This window comes from Emericellopsis cladophorae (genome assembly GCF_022114955.1).
Source record: "Emericellopsis cladophorae strain MUM 19.33 chromosome Unknown NODE_10_length_638493_cov_120_236322, whole genome shotgun sequence".
Taxonomy (NCBI): domain Eukaryota; kingdom Fungi; phylum Ascomycota; class Sordariomycetes; order Hypocreales; family Bionectriaceae; genus Emericellopsis; species Emericellopsis cladophorae.
Window position 1 is genome coordinate 97,908 of NW_026250935.1, and position 17,832 is coordinate 115,739.

At 53.7% G+C, this 17,832-nt stretch overlaps 6 protein-coding genes across 6 annotated transcripts; 3 read left to right on the forward strand and 3 right to left on the reverse strand.

Annotated features, from left to right (window-relative positions):
- Positions 1-1,223: 1,223 nt before the first annotated feature.
- J7T54_002039 (60kDa lysophospholipase) lies at positions 1,224-2,795 on the forward strand (the record flags this gene model as incomplete). Its single annotated transcript, XM_051504637.1, has 1 exon — positions 1,224-2,795. One exon carries the CDS (start codon positions 1,224-1,226, stop codon positions 2,793-2,795), a length of 1,572 nt encoding a protein of 523 aa, XP_051363736.1.
- A 272-nt stretch (positions 2,796-3,067) lies between these two features.
- On the reverse strand, positions 3,068-6,960 carry J7T54_002040 (Ubiquitin carboxyl-terminal hydrolase-like protein; the record flags this gene model as incomplete). The annotated part of the gene is made up of 8 exons (XM_051504638.1): positions 3,068-3,177; positions 3,231-3,675; positions 3,727-4,156; positions 4,205-4,353; positions 4,405-5,991; positions 6,042-6,501; positions 6,555-6,702; positions 6,768-6,960. 8 exons carry the CDS (start codon positions 6,958-6,960, stop codon positions 3,068-3,070), a joined length of 3,522 nt encoding a protein of 1,173 aa, XP_051363737.1.
- Positions 6,961-9,218: 2,258 nt separating this feature from the next.
- On the forward strand, positions 9,219-10,434 carry J7T54_002041 (Pyruvate dehydrogenase-like protein; the record flags this gene model as incomplete). The annotated part of the gene is made up of 3 exons (XM_051504639.1): positions 9,219-9,243; positions 9,302-9,579; positions 9,637-10,434. 3 exons carry the CDS (start codon positions 9,219-9,221, stop codon positions 10,432-10,434), a joined length of 1,101 nt encoding a protein of 366 aa, XP_051363738.1.
- A 490-nt stretch (positions 10,435-10,924) lies between these two features.
- J7T54_002042 (Septin spn4) lies at positions 10,925-12,246 on the reverse strand (the record flags this gene model as incomplete). Its single annotated transcript, XM_051504640.1, has 4 exons — positions 10,925-11,503; positions 11,552-11,862; positions 11,919-12,081; positions 12,133-12,246. The coding sequence occupies 4 exons, from the start codon at positions 12,244-12,246 to the stop codon at positions 10,925-10,927; spliced, it is 1,167 nt and encodes a 388-aa protein (XP_051363739.1).
- Positions 12,247-12,824: 578 nt separating this feature from the next.
- Positions 12,825-15,626, forward strand: J7T54_002043 (Periodic tryptophan protein-like protein; the record flags this gene model as incomplete). Its single annotated transcript, XM_051504641.1, has 3 exons — positions 12,825-12,842; positions 12,897-13,009; positions 13,280-15,626. The coding sequence occupies 3 exons, from the start codon at positions 12,825-12,827 to the stop codon at positions 15,624-15,626; spliced, it is 2,478 nt and encodes an 825-aa protein (XP_051363740.1).
- Positions 15,627-15,655: 29 nt separating this feature from the next.
- J7T54_002044 (Oxidoreductase-like protein) lies at positions 15,656-17,154 on the reverse strand (the record flags this gene model as incomplete). The annotated part of the gene is made up of 3 exons (XM_051504643.1): positions 15,656-16,100; positions 16,160-16,893; positions 17,041-17,154. 3 exons carry the CDS (start codon positions 17,152-17,154, stop codon positions 15,656-15,658), a joined length of 1,293 nt encoding a protein of 430 aa, XP_051363741.1.
- Between the last annotated feature and the right edge of the window lie 678 nt (positions 17,155-17,832).

Below are 17,832 nucleotides of genomic sequence, written 5' to 3' on the forward strand. Positions count from 1 at the left end.
GTGACCAATATGATAGTTTTGTAATTATCTTAATGATGGCTTCTTTTGAGGAGGTGTCGAGATAACGGTGGGACGTTTGCGATCAAGTAAATAATAGGGTATGGCGATACAGGCGTTGCGAAGGAAGAGTTGCGAGTTTCGCTGAATAGATCGTCCAAAGACAATCCGATTCGGGAAGGCGGGGTCTAGTGGCAGAATCGCCTCCGCGCTCGAGATCACCAAATGCAGCAGTGATGAGGTCAGTTTTCCTCTTGACAGCTCGCACCACCATCAATCAATTGCTGACACGCTTCGATATTGGGTCGGAGGGTTTGCCCATCACGGTCCATCGCGGTTCTAAGGCTTGCACCGGCCCAGCTGCCCTGTCGCTTCCGCCCCCCCGGGATTTATTCACAGTACTCCGTACTACCTAACTACCTGACGAAGTGCTGTCCCGCTGAATTGTGAATTCATGCTCAATATTTCACTCAGGTAACTGGAGGGGCCTGGAAAATCTAGAGCGGACCATGTGATACTATCCTCGCGCAAGTAATGTCGAGATGCTATCGATTGATTGGACTGGCATAGGGGAACAGTCGTCGAGGATGCCTTCGCGACCAGTCGTGCACCGCAGCGACATGACACTATGGGGTAATAATTACCCCTTCTAAACAGACTTCGAGAACATCCAGTCCACACTCAAGCGCGCTTCTTCGCCCAAGTTCCGACTCTGGTGCACCCGAGTGCCCCACCGTCGCCGGCACTGCTACCCAGACTTCAAGGTTCATGGCCAAAAGTTTCGGCTGCTGGCCACATAAAAGAGGAGGGAATTTTCCATGCAAGTGTCAAGGTCCCAGCGAACTCTCCATTCAGCATACAACATTTTGAAAGAGCATTAGTGCTTCACTCGGCCTCAAGTTTGCCATCTCAGCTCTTATCTCACCTTACCATCTTCCTGTTATCTCTGGCAATCAATCATCCGTACCATACTCCCACCATCTCCAAGTGCGGACTTACTACCAACAGGGTACCCTGACAGAGCCTCTACTGGGAACGTTTCCCGGCTGCGATTCCAAGGTGCTCGAGGATATTGTGTCTGCTGGAGGAACAGTGACTAACAGTTCAACCAACGAGCAAGTGTCGAGAACACTGTGAACTTGCGTGTGTCAACTTCACACGCAAGCCGAGTACGCTTCCTCGCTCGAGCTTGTAAGGTGTACTCAACCCATCCTCACTCCTGCACCATGGGGCCTCGACACAGCAATGGGCACACCACGCCCCCTTACAACACCATTCTCCCCGAGTCTCGCGTCCTCATCATTGGCACGGGAGGCACCATCTGTATGCAAGAAGGGCCAGATGGGCTTCAGCCGTCCGAGGGATTCATGGACAGTGCAATGGCCCCCCGCCCATCGTTCAACGATCGGTCAGGACCATCCTTGGGCCTCCCGGCCAAGCACAAGGGCAAGGACATCACGGTACCGTCCCTGCGCACGCCCCCGACGGCGTACAACCGCCACATTCGCTACGGCATGGTCGAGTTCGATCCCCTCCTCGACTCCTCGTCCATGTCGGCGAGTGACTGGGCCGCCATCGCCCTCGCCGTCCAGCAGAACTACCACCTCTTTGACGGCTTCGTCATCTTACACGGCACGGACTCTCTGGCCCACACAGCCTCGGCTCTCTCCTTCATGATGAACAACCTGGGCAAGCCCGTCATCTTGACAGGCTCCCAGGCGCCCATCTTTGCGCTCCAGTCCGATGCTGTCGATAACCTCCTGGGCTCCCTCATTATCGCGGGCACATTCGTCATCCCCGAAGTGGCACTCTTCTTCCACCACAAATTATACCGCGGGAACCGGACCACAAAGGTCTCGTCAGCCTCCTTCGAGGCCTTCGCTTCGCCTAACTGCGAGCCCCTGGCCAGGGTCAACGGGCTGGGCATCGATGTCAACTGGCCGCTCGTTCTCCGGCCCACCACCATATCCCCTCTATCCGTAGCGACCGATCTCGATACTACCCACGTCGCATCTCTGCGCATCTTCCCAGGCATCAAGGCGGAGATGCTCGACGCCGTCCTGCGTCTGCCTGATCTTCGAGGCCTGATTCTCGAGACATTCGGCATGGGCAATGTGCCCGGCGGCGCCGACGGGCCCCTGACCCGCGTCATCAAGTCCGCCATTGAACGCGGCGTCATCGTCATGAACGTCTCCCAGTGCGTGGCAGGCTTCGTGTCGCCAGTCTACGCACCTGGCACCCACCTCGGCCGTGCCGGTGTCGTCTTCGGTCTGGACTTGACCGTCGAGGCAGCTCTCACCAAACTCTCGTACCTCCTCGCTCAACAAGGGCTCTCCAAGGCGGAGATCACCGCTCGTCTCGCGCGCCCCATACGCGGCGAGATGACCGAGATGCCACAACCAAGCTTCTCGCACCCTACTTCGTCGCTCTCGGCTGCGTCCGAACGTCTCACTGTCGAAAAGTCCGCCTTTGCAGCGCTTGGGTACGCCATCGAGGAAGGCGACGCCGCTGCCGTGCGTGACCTGCTCCAAGGGGATGGCGCGCAGTTGTTGACGCAAGCCGACTACGCAGGGAACACCGCCGTGCATCTGGCAGCGGTGACAGGCAATGTCGACATCGTGAGGGACCTGCTCGAGCGCGGGGCCAGTGTCCACGAACGCAACAAGGCGAACAACTCGCCCCTGTTCCTGGCTTCTCTGTCAGGGAAAGATGAGTGCGCGCAGCTCCTCAAGCAGGCCGGCGCGCACCTCTCGGTGGAAGAGATTGAAAGGGGTCCGTGGAAATCTTCAGCCGGATAAAGCGAGCTTCAAAGTGCAATCGATTGCCACGACAGCGTATAAAGCAGACTCTCGCCATAGAAATCACATACAGCCTCGCAATTTCTAAAGCTGCCAACCCCCGTGGTGAGTAAATCTTTGCTTGACACTACTTTCTTCAATTCTACCCTCGTCCCCATGTGTTCTGTTCCCTCGCGTAGTGTACAGCAACAATGCAGATAAGCCAATGCAGCGAATTTGCTCTATAGAGCACATGTCTAGCCTGGCTTTCCATCTCTCGGGCACTGCTTACCTTATCGAAGGAATAGATCGCCACCTCCATTTCTAACAGACCTCGATCGGTCTACGTGATCCAAACCAAGGTAATCGTCTTCCGTGGTGGCAACGCTCCACAGTTCATCGTCTGTCCGGAAAGTCAGCATGGTCTCCCTACGCATGGCGACAATAAATACTCACCATCCTCGAGGTATTGGGGTTTCGAGTAGTTAGCTCTCCTCACCAATGCAAACTTGATCTTCTCAAAGCTTTTGCCCTTGAAGCCCGTCCGTTTCTCCAGGCGCTTCTTGGTGTCCGCGAATTTCTCGCCCTCGACCATGAGGAACTTGAAGGGAACACCGTGCGAGCGATTGACTTCGTTTTGGAAATGAAAGACTTGGATGAAGTTGCCCTCATCTGCATCTACCTCTTCAGGGGGCACTCGCTCAGCATAGATTTGTGTGTAATCGCTGAGGTTCAGGACCGCGTGATCTCGCGCTGGTTCCCTGTAAACCCTGTTCGAGTTTGTTTCGTAGATTCTGATTCGACCGCCCTCAGTTTCGTCAGGAATCTGCATTTTCTTGATGAGCGCTTCGACTACGTCAGACAATGTCCCAGCTTTCGGCACCAAGAGGTCGAGTGGTTCCTGCGAGCGTGTTAGCTAGTCCCGTCCCGTGGGCTTTAAGTGAAGTTTTACCTCTTTTGTGATGCCTTCACTCAGCCAGGTCAATTTGACGCTCTTCTTCGTGTCGAACTCATCCAGGCTCATGTCAAGGACCTCGAGATAGAAGGCGTCACTTCTCTGGCTTTGACTGTACGTGTTTGTGCCTCCCGGATTCAGAATTTGACGGAGGCTGGGGTTGGTGCCTCGCCTGACGGGGGCCTTGGGATTGTTTGTCGATGCATTGACGGTCCAGAAACGAATATGTGTCGGCGGCACCCCCAGATGAGATCCAACACGCTCAGCAAGTGCGTCGTAGTTCAGCTTGGAGTTCAGGACTAGATCAAAGGGCGCAAATGGCTCTCCTTCAAATCTGGAGGGGTGCGCGAGGAACTTAACTACGCGCTTGTGCTCCAAGAAGTCATAGTATTCCCTTGCATCGTTGAAACGGTCAGGTTTGCTGATCCTGCTTGCGTTAATGACGAGACTTTAGCCCACCATTCTCAGTACTCACGGGTCCTGCATTGTCTTGTCTGCTGTCGCTTCCGAAGTCGCGTTTGCTTCATGTGCTTCCTGGAAACAGATGACATCGCCGTCTTGTAGTTCGGCACTTTTGAGGGTTCCTTTAGGTTTCAGCGGCTCGATCATCGTGGGTTTGATCTCCTATGAGGGACGTCAGTGACTTGTCGCACGAGAGAGCGTCGGATGTCTTACCTCCCATAGAAGGAGCTTCTGATCATCATTGCCTTCCCAGCCCATCTTCTTCTGGATCAAGGGAACAAGCTCCTCCACTCTCTTGTCTTTGCCAATATACACATGACCCATGCCTCGGAGTCTCTGGCCCTCCACGTCGAAGTACTTAAGGAGTAGTAAAATAGTGTCATTCTTCACTTGAACCGCATTCGCTGGGCTTGCGTAAGATTGCCAAATAGGTTCGCCATTGTCATCGACTGATTCGGCCTCCTCGACCCATAGACGGAGGCAGCTGTCTCGGGCTGCGGTAGATTTGCTGAAGACATCTTCGATAGTAGGTGTCAAGTCCATGATGGGCTGATCAGGACGGATTGTCCTGTTTTGTCGATTCACCATCAACCATGGACGCAGCAATTTTGGATCCTTGCCCATTTCTTGTGCCGCGTGCTCAATGAAATCCTTCATGGTCATGGAACGCTGGAGACGGAACGTGTACGGAGCTGATGGATCCAATTCGCGATCGGAGTCAAAGGCGCACATGTCTGTGCCGCTGTACTCGCCGAAAGTATCGTTCGTGATGGCCTTGACGAGCATGAACAGATGCGCTTCGTTTTGTTCGCGCCGGCGCGCTTCTTTCAGCTCGATTTCTTCCTTGAATCTTTGCTGCAGATGCAGAGGAGCGTCATCGTCCGTGACGGGGCAGAGGATTTTTTCCACCTTGGTTTGGCGTATATATACAAGCATGTAAGCGCTGTTCTGGCGTATGATAGGAGCTTTCTTTTGGGTAGGTGCACGCGGGTTTCCATTGGCTGTGTGATATTCTCCGCCGTAGTTTTCTTCCAACACTTCGCGCATTGTCGCCTTGGTCACTTTATCGTCGTCGTACTTGTAGAACCAGCCTTTTTTCTCCGGCTTCAAGAAGGCGTAGTAGTGACCGGCGTTCAGGTCACCGCTGTGCACCAAGACGCCATGAAGTTGGTACGTCCAAGGCTCTGATTTGTCGGCATCCGTGCTGAGATATGGAGCAGCGTCGAAGACTTCCGGAAACTCGTACCGATCGTTGATCTTCATCATCATATCGCGCTGGATGTCGTATTCAAAACGCTTCAGTTGTAGGTGCAGAACGTCTGGGAAGCTGGTGAAGATCACACCCTTGTTGGCGTCCTGGAGCTTGTAGTCATCGCCAGCAAAGTACTGATTCTCGCCCTCGAGCTTCTCGACCTGGATGTAGTCCTTAAACGAGTCCTGGAGGGTCCTGTTTCCGCTGACATTGAGCTGAATGTCCCAGAAATCCTCGATACGACTCGATTCGTAGTCTACATTTATGCAAGAAATGTAGGTCTTGACCTTGCCACAGAACATTTCCGGCAGGACATTCTCGGCCTTTGTGCCCTTCATCTTTTCTTCCATGCGTTCCATCAGCTTGCGCGACAGCTCTTGCACGTCTTGCTGCTCAAAAATGTGGCGTGTTTCCCAGCCAAAAGACTTGGTCAGCTCGTTCGTGCCAACAGCCTGGTCCACGGTCTGTAGTTGGTAGAATAGGCGCTGCAACGTATAAGCACTGTTTTGCATGCTCTGTTCGTTTTCTGTAGGAATTTCGTATACCGCCTGCAGGTTGTCAGAAAGCTTGCAAAGTCTTGCGGAATGGTATCCTTTACCTTGCGAAAGGCGTTGGTGAAGTATAATGATTGTAGCAAAGAATTCAGATAGCAGGTTGCACCCTGGTTCTTGAGCCCGACAAACCCAGTCTCCTTCTTCGAATCATAGTTAGTGAAGTTGTGCCACAGAACACCAGTCTCGTCCTCCACGAAACGCAGGTATGCTGTAATATTGGCAGTGTCGTTCTCGCAGATGGGGCGACTACCTCCTTCCCACGGCACGTTGAACATGCGTCGAAGTTCCACAAAGCGAGTAAACCCCCAGTCACCCTCTTCCTTAGTGAAACGGTGATGTGCCGCATGATGCATGTACAGGCTTGGATCGTTGGGATTGGAGAGCACCAGGGAGAACTGGACACAACAGCTCCACCCTTCAGGAATTTGATCGGCTTCAAAACCATGCTCGAGGTAAATAGAGCACTGGTCGACACCGTTGCCGTGTGGGAAAAGCAATACACGCCTGCTGGAGTTAGCAGCTACGCGAGGGACTGTCAAAACTCATGATAGGCTTACCAGGGATATCCACCAGCTTCGAAAATGGGACCATGCTCTCGTTTGCCCCGAGAGCGCCAGCTATCGACTGTCCAAGTGTTGTAGGCATCCTCTAGGATTTTGGGTTCATCGGCTAGGGGCGGCAAGACCAGGTCTTTCATGGCCTCGTCTAGTGGTTCAACATGTTAGCGCGCAGTCGCATGGCTTATTGAGCCTCTAACGCTCCATACGTACAGTCTGTAGCAAGTGGCAGATCTTGCAAGCGGTCGGTGTCTATTTCGGTGGGTTCGGGACTGATGATAGCGACCGGTTCCTTCTCAGACATGTCCTCGAATCCCTCGTAATCCGGGGTGTCCACCACCATCTCATTAGGAGATGGAGGGCTGTAGGCCTGCGAATCAACATGCTTGTTAGATCTAAGGCGCATGGGTAAAGTGGAACGAGCATGAGAAGACATGGTGTGCTCTGAAGACATTGCGCCAAAACAAAGACAAACAAAGACAAGTGGGAAAAGCGCAAGAGGGAAATCTGAGGCCACCGATCGAATTTCCACGTGCGGTGTCAGCTGTGTAGGTGGCGTATGACGGAGAAGCGTGAGGGTAGGCTGATGGCGTTACATGGTGTAGAAACACCACCGATGTTTTGTTGGAGAGGCAGTGATGTTTAGCAGGTGCAGATGACAATGAATGGGGAAAGCGTAACAGGCAGCACCTGGATGCTACCAGGCAGGGTCCCTGACCGGTGTAAATGAGGGTTAGTCATAGCACACTTGTGTTCTTGACCACTGAAATGGCAACAACCGCGTGGAACGTCAGTGTAAGGTACCTTAGAAGCATGAACCCGTCTGATCCACTCGGCTTCTCTGATCCTACCATCATCTGGTCGTGAATCGCCGAATCCTGTTTCCGTGCAGCTTCAAGTTGCACAGCATGCGACTTGGCAGTCATGTAGTCAATCGCATCAATGGCTAAGGTCCAAAGCAAACGGCCCAACGCAAACGACGCACTGCGAGTTTGCAGAACAAAGACGAACATATAAAGACCGAAGGAAGACAATGCACGAACCATGATTACGGTTGGCTACAGCGAGCTCCTGAGCCGCGTGAAAGGGGGTCTTCGAGGGTCTAGGTCGACTGATTTTTTTTAGCACACGGCTTCCTTATGCGACGATATTGTTCGCCGGCTGTCGAAGGTCTCGCAAATCCAATGGATACGTAGTCGTTCGGTTTGCGTAGTGGGGATGGGTCGCACGGCTGCGCGCGTCTGCCGCTGCTCGAGGAATCGGTGGTCAGAAATAGCGATTCGACGTTTAAGGGATCTCAATCATTGTTGGACAAAGCAAAGGTCTGGACAGGTATCCAAATCCACGTCTTGGTAAAATTCGGTGAAAGTGGTGATGTCCTGGAAGGTGGAGTGGGGTTTGGAGAAATGCGTGACGACGCTGATCAAGCTCCGGACACTCGAGGACGGGGGGGCGAGAAGACGCTGAATGACACACAAAGCTGGCCGAAGCTATGGCGGAGACAGACGATTGTTAAATGGGAGCAATGGTCTTGGAAGAGCGACTAGAAAAAGCAGAAGGTGGTTGGTTTGCGAAGCGTCGAGCGGTTGGCACCAGAAGCGAGGTAGCTGCCTTGTTGCGCGGTGGACTTGATAACCGGGCACTGTCCACATCGCCTCGGGCCACACCCTGGATGAAGTCGTTTCTTAGCTGCCCAGACTTGGCGTCATTGTTGCCCCTCCTCTTGATCATCACGATTACCCTAAGCCAGGCTAGGGATGGTGTTCAATGTTGGTAATCACTTAATTCACACGCGCTCAAGTGTGGACTAGGATCGAAAGTGTCCGAAAATCGCGTCTGGAGATACTCTATGATAACGTTACGGAATGACGATATTTGTGGCATGCGTCACAACCGTCCATATTGCTCTGATGGGCCACACAGCATAAAATTACATACCTACTCTATCAGGTAGAGATGCATCAACTACGAAAATTTAGGGTGGAAATAAAGTGCCATCCAATGATTATGTTTGTGACATCACCTTGTGGTACCTAGGCTTTCGCCAGCTGTTGTTCAAATGTCAGAAGGCTGAGGCTCTGTCGACATTGGCTGGGGAAGCGCCAAGCCGACTGCCGATATCGCCAGTGTGGGGTACGTCCAAAGCGGCAGAGCCCAGCGACGGCGTCGAAGAGCTCCGCGCGCCATCAATTTCGGGAGATTCAAGACATTGATCTCGACGTCAGAACGATCGAACGACCCCTTCTCGACACATCGTCCTACCAGCCGTCCCAAATCCATTAGATTTACGCCTCGAATATTCGACACGTCGTCGCGCCCCTTGATCGTGCATGGCACTGCAACAATGTTCTCCAGCACGCTGCGCGCTGCCAGCAAACGCCACAGCTTAGCAACCAGTCACAACCCGATACTCAAAAGATGCCAGAGATGCCAGTCATCCGCAAACTTCATGACAAATACTCCTGTAAAGGCCGGCAACAGCCCAACATGGCGCCCAGTTAGTGTACTGGATGAGTAAGTCTGAGGCTTGGTCGATGCAGCAGAACGTCAGATTAATACCCGGACTTAGATGGGTGGCCAAAGAGGCACGCCCCATTAGCCTGCGGCAGCTGATGGTATTCGGGAGGTCATTGACCGAGTCTCGTCTCATCAGCTCTGCGAACTATGTTCGAACCGAATTACCGACCAGGTACGCGCCCGTGGCAAGTCACACAACGTCATGCGACTGACTGAGCGATACAGAATAGCGCATCGCATCCGGGACATGCAGCAACTGCCATATGTCGTTGTCGAAAACCCGCACATCAAAGACGTCTATAATCTATATTACAATGCGTTTGATACATTCCGCAAGGTGAAGGAGATCAAGACGCTGGATGACAACGACAGACTCTGCGAAATCATTAGCAACAACTTGAAGAAACATCTTACAGTGATCCCAAAGCTGGCCATGGGTATACATGAGTGCGAGGGGCTGTTTGACGCAAAAGAGATGGATCGTTTCATGAACACTATCCTCAAGTCCGTAAGTTGGCCTTGCTATCTCTCTGCGCGGACCGAAATACTCATCAGAAATTTATAGCGAATATCCCGCCGCGTGATCGCCGAGCAGCATCTCTCTCTCTCCGAGACATATAATTCGCCTCACTTCTCGCCAGGCGCAAAGCTTTCCGAATCCGACTTTATTGGCGAGGTCTTCATCAAATGCAATGCCAAGTCTGTCATTGAGAGTTGCGCCGAGGCCACGCGCAAAATTGCTCGCTCTACCAATGCGCCGGACGTCAAGGTGCCAGAGATCAAGATCGAGGGTCACCTCGAGACCTCTTTTCCCTACATTCTTTCCCATCTCGAATACATTATTGGCGAGCTCCTACGGAACAGCATACAGGCTGTCATTGACTGGCATAGCAAGCACGGACATCCCGAAGACGAGCCGCCACCCATCGAGGTGACCATTGCCGAGGCACCGCAGCATGCCACGATTCGTATCTCGGATCGTGGTGGCGGTATACCCCGCCAAGAGCTTCCTTACTTGTGGGCGTTCTCAAAGGGGCCACATAGCCAGCAACGTCTGGCCAACCTAGGCCGTGTGCCAAAGATGGCGGCCACGATGCAAGAGCTGCATATCGAAGACGACCTCGGGCGCGCAGACCTCAAAACGCCTCCGTACCAAAGCTCGCTTGCCACCTTAACAAGTCGACCGCCAGATCTGCGACTGGGTATGGGGCTGCCTCTCAGTCGTGTCTATGCAGAATATTGGGCAGGAAACCTCGACGTACATAGCTTGGAGGGCTATGGCGTCGACGCCTTTCTGCAAATCTCGAGGCTAGGCAACAAGAACGAGCAGGTCATAACAAGAGCTAGCATGGATGCTGTCTAGCGAGCGGGATCCTGACGAAATGCCGGCATTAGGGCTACTTTCTTCACTGTTGTCTTTCAAATTTGAGCGTGGCGTTGGTGCAGGAGGCATGTATTTAGGACACTGTTCAATGCTCATATCTGTGAGATGTCAAACTTCATATAAAAAGTACCCTATGCGTCGTAAAACAGTTAATTACATCAGATAAGTACCTAACTCAAAGAAGGCTCAATAAGGAGTAATAAAATGTGACAATACTACCAAAGACTCTCCGCCCAGGCCGTGCTTGCTTGCTTGTTTGCTTGGACGAGCTGTCCTCGGAACCACCAAGGGATGCTGTCGCGCAAGTCGTAATCCGCAGAGCCCTGCCCGCCAACCTCTCGGATGCTAGATGCATCTCTTTCAGACATAGTGGTATCTCTTGAACCATTATCAACTCCAAACCCCCACCTGGAGTATCCGACGACAAGCATTGTGGGTAGGCGCCGACCCAAGGCGACGCTTGACGCTTTTAACGACGGCCGTGGCTGCGAACAGCGCTTCCTTGCATGGACTCGAGCTCTGTCTCGAGCTGCTTGATCTGAGCGTGGGTCTGTTCGAGATCCTTGTTGAGACGGTCGCGCTCGGCGATGAGCTTCTGCTCCCATTGGCGGAAACGCTGCTCCTCGATCTTGACCTGCTCGGTGAAGCGCTTGCGGAGCGCCTCCTCCTCCTCCTTGAACTTGGGGTTGTCGAGCTTCCTGGGACGGGCCTCGCCGAACTTGCGGGTCTCCATTTGCTGGGCGCGGTACGCCTCGTAGTGCAGCTCCTCAGTGGTGTGGATGAGGTCAAGCATGTGGGTACGGATCAAGATGGAGCGGAGCTTCTTGAAGTCGCAGTGATCCTCGTTTTCGACTTCGGCAACACCCCATGAGTACTGACGACCCTTGACGATGCGGCCATCGCCAGTCTTGACGTCCTTCTCCGAGCCGATAACGGCGAACGGCATAGCAGCCATAAGGCTACGCGCATGCTGGGCAGCGGCCTCGTCGTCCTCCTCGATCGGTGGCTGGTAGATCTTTATTCCTTGAGCCTCGATCACCGAAACGATCTTCCTCTTGTTAGCTTAACTAGATACCAAGGTGGGTCATGAACCTACCCTCTGCTTGAACTTGGCGAGATCCGCTGGGCTCAACGTGTCGGCCTTGGCAATGACGGGGATCAGGTTGACACGCGAGCTCAGCCTTTTCATGACCTCTATGTCGAGAGGCTTAAGGGTGTGGCCAGTGGGGCGGATGAAGTACAGACAGGCGTGGACACGGAGGTCGATCTTGTCCTGTCGACGAGGCTGCTGCTCCTGAAGCATGTAGGACTCGTGCTGGTCGTCGAGGAACTCGATGATGGGCATCCATGAGTCGCGGTTGTTGACATAGTCTCCAAAGCCGGGGGTATCGATCACGGTGAGGCGGACTGTGCACATGAATCAGCCAAGCCGACTTACATGGTCGATCCGCACGCAGACTCACCCTTGAAGAACTTCTCCTCGAGCTCAGCCTTGGTAATCTCAATCTCGACCGTCTTGTCCACCTGCTTCTGATGGCGCTTCTTGTGGTCGGCATAATTCTTGATGGTGGTCGAGAACAGGGTGTTGATGAAGGTAGTTTTTCCCAAGCCAGACTCGCCAGCGACCTAACCCCTTGTTAGCCTTCTGAGTGACCCGCCCATTCTGGAATTGAAGACTACCATGATAGTGAAGCCGGCGCCGCGCTTCGCAACAATCTTGTGGCGCTGGTTGGGCAGATTGGCAATGCCAATCGGCGAGGCGCTGGTCTCGGCGGCGGGAGGAGGAGCCATCGTGAAGTCGCGGTGTGTGAGAAAGAGGGGACTATGCCAGAAATATCACAACTCGGGTGCCACAATCCCAGCAATCGTTACGAATGGTGGCAGTAGTAACTAGGCGTCGAAGGACAAGTTGCTGGCTCAAAGTCGGAAGAGTCGAGTCCAAGGTGCGGTGGAGTTTGGTCGACGATGTTTTGGGAGCTAATTCCCAATGTCAAAGTCAGGGGAACGAAGGGATGGAGAACCACCTGCCCACTGGCGGCAGCTCCAAATTTCCTGCCCTGGCTTCTGGCTCGGGATGCAAGTCCCCTGGGGTCGTACTCAGCCATTCGGAGCTTCTGGTTGGTCCGTTTGACGGACGACGACCTGGGAAGCACGGGCCATCTCCTTTTCGCTCCTGCTAGCGCCAAAGGCCCGAAACTGTCTCAGAGCGGATCAACCATCTGCCGAATGAGCATGGCTGGGATCAAAGCGCTAATCGCGATAAGATGCGTCCCATTTAAAAAATCCAGCCGATAAGCGGACGGTTTTTCGAACGATGGCATCAGGTCGTGCCTCATCCCACCACGACTGACGATGGAACGCAGGTGACAATGAAGACCGACTTCAAGGTGCGTCGCGCTCGCTGAGATTGTTCGCGACGAGTGTCTCTAATCAGCATATAGTTCTCAAACTTGCTTGGCACTGTGTACTGCCAGGGCAACTTGCTCTTCAGTCCAGATGGCACTCATTTGTTCTCCCCTGTCGGCAACAGGGTGTCCGTCTTCAATTTGGTCGAGTATGTGCGCTGAATCGATGGTAGGGCAATTGTCTAACCATGGTACAGAAATAAGTCATATACTCTCCCGTTCGCGCATCGCAAGAACATCGATCGCATCGGCCTAACACCCCGCGGGAACCTTCTGCTCTCCGTTGATGAAGATGGTCACGCTATCTTGACGAATGTACTCCGAAGGATCTCGATCTATCACTTCTCCTTTCGATCGAAAGTCACAGCTCTCGCTTTCTCGCCCTCTGGTCGCCATTTTGCAGTAGGCCTTGGTCGCAGAACCGAAGTATGGCAGGTGCCGTCAACGCCGGACGCGAACAGCGAGGGGGAGCTGGAGTTTGCTCCCTTTGTCCGGCATCACTCACACATGGGGCACTTTGATGATGTGAGATACATTGAATGGTCCACGGATTCGCGGTTCTTTCTCACAGCGTCAAAAGACTTGACAACAAGAATATGGAGTCTGGATGCGGAAGAAGGATTTCAGCCCACTGTGCTGTCGGGGCATAAACAAGCTGTCGTCGGAGCTTGGTTCTCCGAAGATCAGGAGACTATCTACACAGTCAGCAAGGACGGCGCGGTCTTTACGTGGAAGTATGTGAAGCCGAAGAACCGTATCGAGGACGACCGAATGGACGAGGACGATGATGAAGACGCCGACATGCGGTGGAGGATTGTTGAGAGGCATTACTTCATGCAAGGAAGCGCGCATGTCAGGTGCGCCTCGTTCCATTCAGCGTCCAATCTGCTCGTTGCGGGCTACTCCGACGGCATCTTCGCCTTGTACGAGATGCCCGACTTCAACAACATCCACAAATTGAGCATCTCACAAAACGACATTGATTTTGTCACCATCAACCAGAGCGGAGAGTGGCTCGCGTTCGGTGCCTCGAAGCTAGGTCAGCTGCTCGTGTGGGAATGGCAGTCAGAGTCGTACATCCTCAAGCAGCAGGGTCACTTCGACTCTATGAACTCGCTTGTCTACTCGCCCGATGGCCAGCGTATCATAACGACGGCAGACGACGGGAAGATCAAGGTCTGGGACATTGAGTCTGGTTTCTGCATTGTCACCTTTACGGAGCACACGAGCGGCGTCACAGCATGCGAATTCGCGAAGAAAGGCAATGTTCTCTTCACAGCAAGTCTCGACGGCTCCATACGAGCATGGGATCTGATCCGGTATCGAAACTTCCGCACCTTCACAGCGCCCACGAGGCTATCCTTCTCGTGTATGTCCGTCGACCCTAGCGGCGAGGTTGTCGCTGCTGGCTCCCTGGATTCCTTCGACATTCACATTTGGTCTGTGCAGACGGGACAGCTGCTTGACCAGCTGGCCGGCCACGAGGGGCCTGTCTCGGCATTGGCTTTTGCGCCTAGTGGCGATTCCCTTGTCAGTGGAAGCTGGGACAGAACAGCGCGCATCTGGTCCATCTTCTCTCGGACACAAACGAGCGAACCTCTTCAACTCCAGGCGGACATCCTGGATATTGCCGTGCGCCCAGACTCTCAGCAGCTGGCCGTCTCCACACTAGACGGACAGTTGACATTCTGGACCATGTCGGATGCAGAGCAAGTGGCTGGCCTGGATGGACGAAGAGACGCCTCTGGTGGACGCAAAACATCAGACCGCAGGACCGCAGCCAACGTGTCCGGCACGAAGAGCTTCAACACCATCCGATACAGCACTGACGGAAGCTGTATCCTCGCCGGCGGAAACAGCAAGTACATTTGCCTCTACTCTGTCACCACTATGGTCATGTTGAAAAAGTTCACCGTTTCTGTGAACCTGTCGTTGTCTGGCACGCAAGAGTTCCTGAACAGCAAGCTCCTCACGGAGGCTGGGCCGGCCGGCGAGCTCGATAGCCAGGGCGAGGAGTCGGACCGCGAGAACCGACGAGACGCAAGGCTGCCTGGGTCCAAGCGTGGTGGCGATCCTTCCGCGAGAAAGAAACAGGCCGAAGTACGCGTCACGAGCGTTGGCTTCTCTCCCGCAGGCACCGCCTTCTGCGCTGCGTCCACCGAGGGCCTGCTCATCTACAGCCTTGACCAGACGGTGCAGTTCGACCCTTTCGACCTCAACATGGAAATCACACCGGCATCGACGCTGGCAGTCCTGGACCACGAAAAGGACTACCTGAAGGCTCTGGTCATGGCCTTCCGCCTGAACGAGGCAGGTCTCATCAAGCGCGTCTTCCAAGCCGTGCCACACACCGAGATTCCCCTTGTGGTGGGTGACTTGCCTACCGTCTACGTGTCGAGGCTGCTGCGTTTCGTGGCCGCTCAGACCGAAGAGTCGCCACACATTGAGTTCTGCCTACTGTGGATCAAGGCTCTGGTGGACAAGCACGGCGCCTGGTTGGGTGCGAACCGGGGCAAGATGGATGTCGAGCTCCGCGTTGTGTCGAGAGCTGTGTCGAAGATGAAGGATGAGATTCGGAGATTGGCCGACGAGAACGTCTACATGGTCGATTATCTCCTGTCCCAGGCCGACAAGGGACAACAAAAGTCGGTAACTCTAGACAAGGTGATTGCAAACGGGAATGAATCGGTGTCATTGGATATGCAGGATGTAGTATCGGATGATGACTCAGAAGGCTCAGATGGATGGATCGGCTTAGACGACTAGATGCAATGTAAAAGACGTAATACCCTGCCTTACAATTTCGGTATATCCTTCCAAGCACCCTCAAACCCGGCTGACCTGACCCAATTCGAGTCCTGCTCGCCTTCAGTGCCTTCGAGCAGCAGGTAATGCGCCCTGAGCCAGTCGTCGCCCTTGATCCTGAGCCATGGCCTGTTCTCCCCAAACTTGTTCGTCTGCTCCTGTGCGAGAAGTAGCGCCCTCGCCACTTTGATCGTATGGCCATCGTCCATGATACCATGGAATCTGGGCAACAACTCTTTGGGCTCCGAGACCGCGGTTCCATCCTTCAACCCAAACGAGTGCAGGGCTTCTGGGTGGAGTTGAGGGCAGCCACGCGCAATGTATTGGATCACATCGATACGCATCTTCCACTCGAGAAATCGGACCTTGAGTGCCGTCGGGATCCAATCTTGCTCATTGATCGTGAGGAAGATAGGGAAGGCGTTAAGATGGTGACTGTTGATGGTTGTGGTCAGACTTTACTTACCACGCCCTCGAGAATGAGATGGACTCACATCAAAAAGAAGTCATATTTTGGAACATGGGGCGGATGCCACGAAGACGCCGCGGTAACGTAGGCAGCATTATGCGCCATCTCGGCCGTTCTCTCCTCCAATTCCTCAGGGCGGACCTTGATCTGACTGACATAGTCGAGTGCCTCTTCAGGCGCCCTCGCCATGACGCCGTCACGGATCTTCTGGCTATCGTTGAGTCGAGCGCTTCGAGCGAGCTTCTTATGCTTTTTGTCATGCAGCTCCTCAAAGAGCTCTGTCAGGGGTCGGTATGCGCCTGGCTCACGCTGCTCTGCGCGCTTCTCCGCCTCGGCGAGGAAGCCACCCAGCCAATTGTCGTGCACCGCCGTCTGGGCGAGACCCTCGGCGACAATGGCGGGCTGCTGCCACTCGACGCCAAACATGAGCTGAATCATGGGGTGCAGGAAGCCGGCGAAGAGCCTCTCGTAGAGGTCCTTCGCGGCAGCATCGTCCTCCTTGAAGACGTACTCCTTCAGCACGTCCTGCCAACTCTTGGTCTCCATCTCGGTCTGGAAGAAGCAGAGAAAGGCGGCATAGTGCTTGCCCTTGCCTAGATACTTTGGTGCCGCCGCAGGATAGTCAGCCTGGAGCTCCTCTACGATGGATGACTCTGGTGTCGACGCGCGGATCTGGTAGGAAGCGTTCTTGGAGAAGGCTGCCTCCAGGGCAGAGGAGCCAGCGCCCGTGCCATATAGTGTGAGAAGATGATGAGGAATCTGAATTGGTCAACGATTGCCAGACACTAGCACTGTCAAAGAGCTACTTGCGTGGTTATGGAAACCCTCGGTGTTGAAGAAAACGTGGTGGTTCTTCGCGCGTTAGTCAAGCGAGGCGTACCGCAAAAGGTGTAAATAGGCTCTCACCTCAAGATCTTTCTGCATAAGCTCTGATAATTTATCAGACGAAGCATCATCTTGTGGAAACCGCAATAGACCAGACTCGTGCGGCTTCACGTGGATGTTGTATGGCGTGGCCATGGTCGATAACGTGGCGGCTGAGACGTTTCTGTGCGCTAGTCTAAGTATGCTGGCTTTCCAGGGGCTTCGTATGACCCTAGTTGCAAGCATGGAGATACTGAAGGCCGTGAGATCAAACTAGATCCTCCTTCGTGTTCTATCGTCAATGTGTTCTTATGTCACAATGTCGTTTATTGGGCGCTCGGCATACCGGCTGTCCGGACCCCCACTCCGTGCCACTCCGTGGCTGAAATGTATGTAAGCAAGGAGGTTGGACCAAAATATGACGATATGTGAGAAATGCGACACTGCTGACGAGTTGGTGGCTTGAGGCTACCTTATTGGAGGTTGTGCAGGAGGTGGTGAACGAAGGCCTACTGACCCTGGATTTGGTATGATCTCATGGCATGCACAAATGCAGTCTAGCAGTACAATGCGACCGGAGCTCCGAGGTCTTACAAATCCAACAACAAGGCTCATATTCACGAAATCAATGAATATACGCTCATGGAATTTTGTGCATCCCGATCCTCGAGGCTACTCCAGTTCAATAGTCATGTGTATCATTTCCGGTTCAGAGGGCTTGATGCCACTTTACGAGACGGTATCCAATCGCTCTATTTCCCACCGTCAACAAAAAGAAACCCTGGGGCAAGCACCAAATCCTACCTAGGCACATCAATCAAAGGGGTATCCAAG